Source organism: Triticum aestivum, chromosome 4B (genome assembly GCF_018294505.1).
Source record: "Triticum aestivum cultivar Chinese Spring chromosome 4B, IWGSC CS RefSeq v2.1, whole genome shotgun sequence".
Lineage (NCBI taxonomy): Eukaryota > Viridiplantae > Streptophyta > Magnoliopsida > Poales > Poaceae > Triticum > Triticum aestivum.
The window spans coordinates 403,745,072-403,747,766 of NC_057804.1; the positions used below are offsets into that span (position 1 = coordinate 403,745,072).

Sequence of the window (2,695 nt, forward strand, 5' to 3'; positions counted from 1 at the left end):
CGTATTCGGTCGGAGCTGAGACAAAAAGTACGCATACATACATCTATCAGCCCGACCCAACTCGATCATCACCACGCACCACACCACACCACACCACACCACCCATTCTCGAGTCTATTTCTTTCTATTATACTCCTTCTATACAGAAATATAAGGGCGTTTAAATCACTATTTATTTCTTTAAAGATGAAGTAGTTTTTTTCCTCTCTTTTCTCCTACCATAAACCCTTTCCCTGATACTTACGCTTGGAAGCCTCGCGTACACACCCTGCGGCCAACTCCCGTTCCCCAGAATCTTCATTTTTTTACATCATTGTCCAAAATCTTCATGATCGTTAGGAACGTTCCAAAGAATTTATTGTTAGGCTGTGTACTCCGTCGACAATTTTTTTGTCCCAAAGTTAAATGCGTTCACAAGAGAACGGTACGTCGCACGGCACGGCGAAAAACAAGTCGAAGCGAGCGTGACGGTGCAGCGCGTCAAATACGAGTCAACGCGCCAACGACCTCACTTTCACGGGGAGCAGCTGGGTTCAAACCCAACCCGCCATTTCTTGGCTTCTTCTTCTCTTCTTGCCCGGCCAACCTAAACCCCCTCCACACTTTTATAACCTATCGTCCGTGGTGCTTCCATTCTCGCCTATGACCGACCTCAAAGTTTACCAGCAAGCATTCGCTCCTATCCCACCCACCGTTTTAATACCCTCCGTCCCAACCACGCCATTAGCAGCAAGCCCATTGCCGATCGAGCAGGCAGATATCGTGTGTGCATAGCGGGCAGCGGCATGGGGAGCCTGATCTCGGCGGGCGCGGCGGCGGGCGCGAGCGGAGGGAAGGTGGTGATGGCGGACGGGAGCGTGCGGGCGCTCAGCGAGCCCGTGTCCGTGGCGGAGCTCATGATGGACCACCCGCGCCACTTCGTCGTCGACGCGCGCCTGCTGCAGCAGCGGAAGGGCGGCGCCGGCGGGGCCAGCAAGGTCGCGCCGCTGCCGGCCGACCACGTGCTGGGCGCGGGCGGCGTGTACGTCCTGCTGCCGGCCACCCGCGGCAAGGTGTCCGCCGAGGAGGCGCGGCGCGTGCTCACGGCGTCCCGGTCGCTGGCACGGTCCAGGTCAATGCCGGGCGGGCTGAGGAGGAAGCTGTCGTCCAGGAAGAGCCGGGAAGCCGACGACGCCGATCGGTCGGCCAAGAACGAGGCGGCGGCGGCGGCAGAAATGGAGAGGAGGGAGGAGACGGCCGCGACGGCGGACGGGTTCGAGGAGCACCGGCCGGAGTTCTTGAGCCGGGAGCTGTCGTGCCGGGGGTGGAAGCCGAGCCTAAACACCATCGAAGAGCGTGTCATTCCCAAGAAGGTGTCCCATTGGCTCTTCTGAATTTCTTTCCGATGGATGACGAGACAAGGTGAGCCGAGTAGGCTTCTTTGACTTGTCATCAGGATCTAGTCTCTTCTTCCTTTTCCTTCCTTTTCTTTTTCTTCGTTCAAATGCTTCTTCTGTCAACTGCATGTGTAACGAAAAGGCATGTACTGTAACGAAAAGGCATGTGATGAGATGGTGCAAGTGAAATTAAGCCACCGGTGTAATTATAGGATTGATTAGTTGGATGGTTGAGCGATGTGGGTCTATGAAAATTAATCGAATTGCAATGAACTCGTAATCTCGGATCATGGTTCCTGAATTGTGATGCTCCGGGCTTATTTTTAATTCGCTGATGAAAACAAATAGCTACAGATTGAAACAGAAAAAGATCAGCTACGCATACACTAAATTAGATTAAATGACACTAATAGGGGAGTCAACGTGCCATTGCTGGTGCTCTGCGAACGATCCAGTGAGTAACAAAAGTATTTCTCCTGGCCCACATGTAAGTGACATAGGCAGGGAGGGGTAAAAATGTCCAGAGAATACTTTGGAGAAGGTCAAAACCCTTTGGCTGGATGGAAACATCACGGAGGGTATATCCATCAACGCACCAGACGGTAGAGGGGCAAACTTGAACACATGATTTTTTGGAGTAAAGATGAGAGTAGACACAAATAAGTGAAAGAATGAAATTGTCCCTAAATATTTTCAGCATGCAAATTTTACCATAAATGTTGTTAGTGCGTTGTCTCAACAGAATGATGAGTTGTTAGAAAATCAAGATGCTGAAATTGCATGCGACGTTGAATTGGGTGAGCTTGATAAAGGGAAAGGGGCGGAGAGACACAAGATGGAGTTCTCACTTCAAGTCAAATAATAGCTTGAGGAAGGTGTTTGGTGCTACAATTGCATTTCTACGGAGCATAGCAAATGAGCATTCAGTCACACCGATATTCTTGTGGAGATGAATTGGGCGTCTTAAACATGATTATCTCTTTGATTTTGTATTCATTCTACATCTCATGAAGAAAATTATGGAGATCACAGATGTCCTATGCCAAATGCTCCAGAGGAAGTCTTTGGACAGTTTAAACGCATTAGATTGTGTTTGAAACACAACGTTGCTATTTGGTGAACTGCTTCTAGAGAAGATTGAATCTTTTTTCCTAAAATATGATATTGATATCTCTAATTTAATTCTGAGTATGTCGCTTTTTTCCTATATTCAGATTGGAATGTTAATTATCACAAGTATTTTACTCCATGCAATTTCTTGGTACGTTGATATGACGAAGTGTCGAAACAAGCACGACAACAACACAAACACTGCACCA

General features: G+C 48.9%; 1 protein-coding gene across 1 annotated transcript; it reads left to right on the top strand.

Moving 5' to 3' along the window:
* The first annotated feature begins 591 nt into the window (after positions 1-591).
* Positions 592-1,656, top strand: LOC123094893 (uncharacterized). The gene has a single exon (XM_044516761.1). The coding sequence runs from the start codon at positions 786-788 to the stop codon at positions 1,371-1,373; it is 588 nt and encodes a 195-aa protein (XP_044372696.1). The 5' UTR covers positions 592-785; the 3' UTR covers positions 1,374-1,656.
* The last annotated feature ends 1,039 nt before the right edge of the window (positions 1,657-2,695 follow it).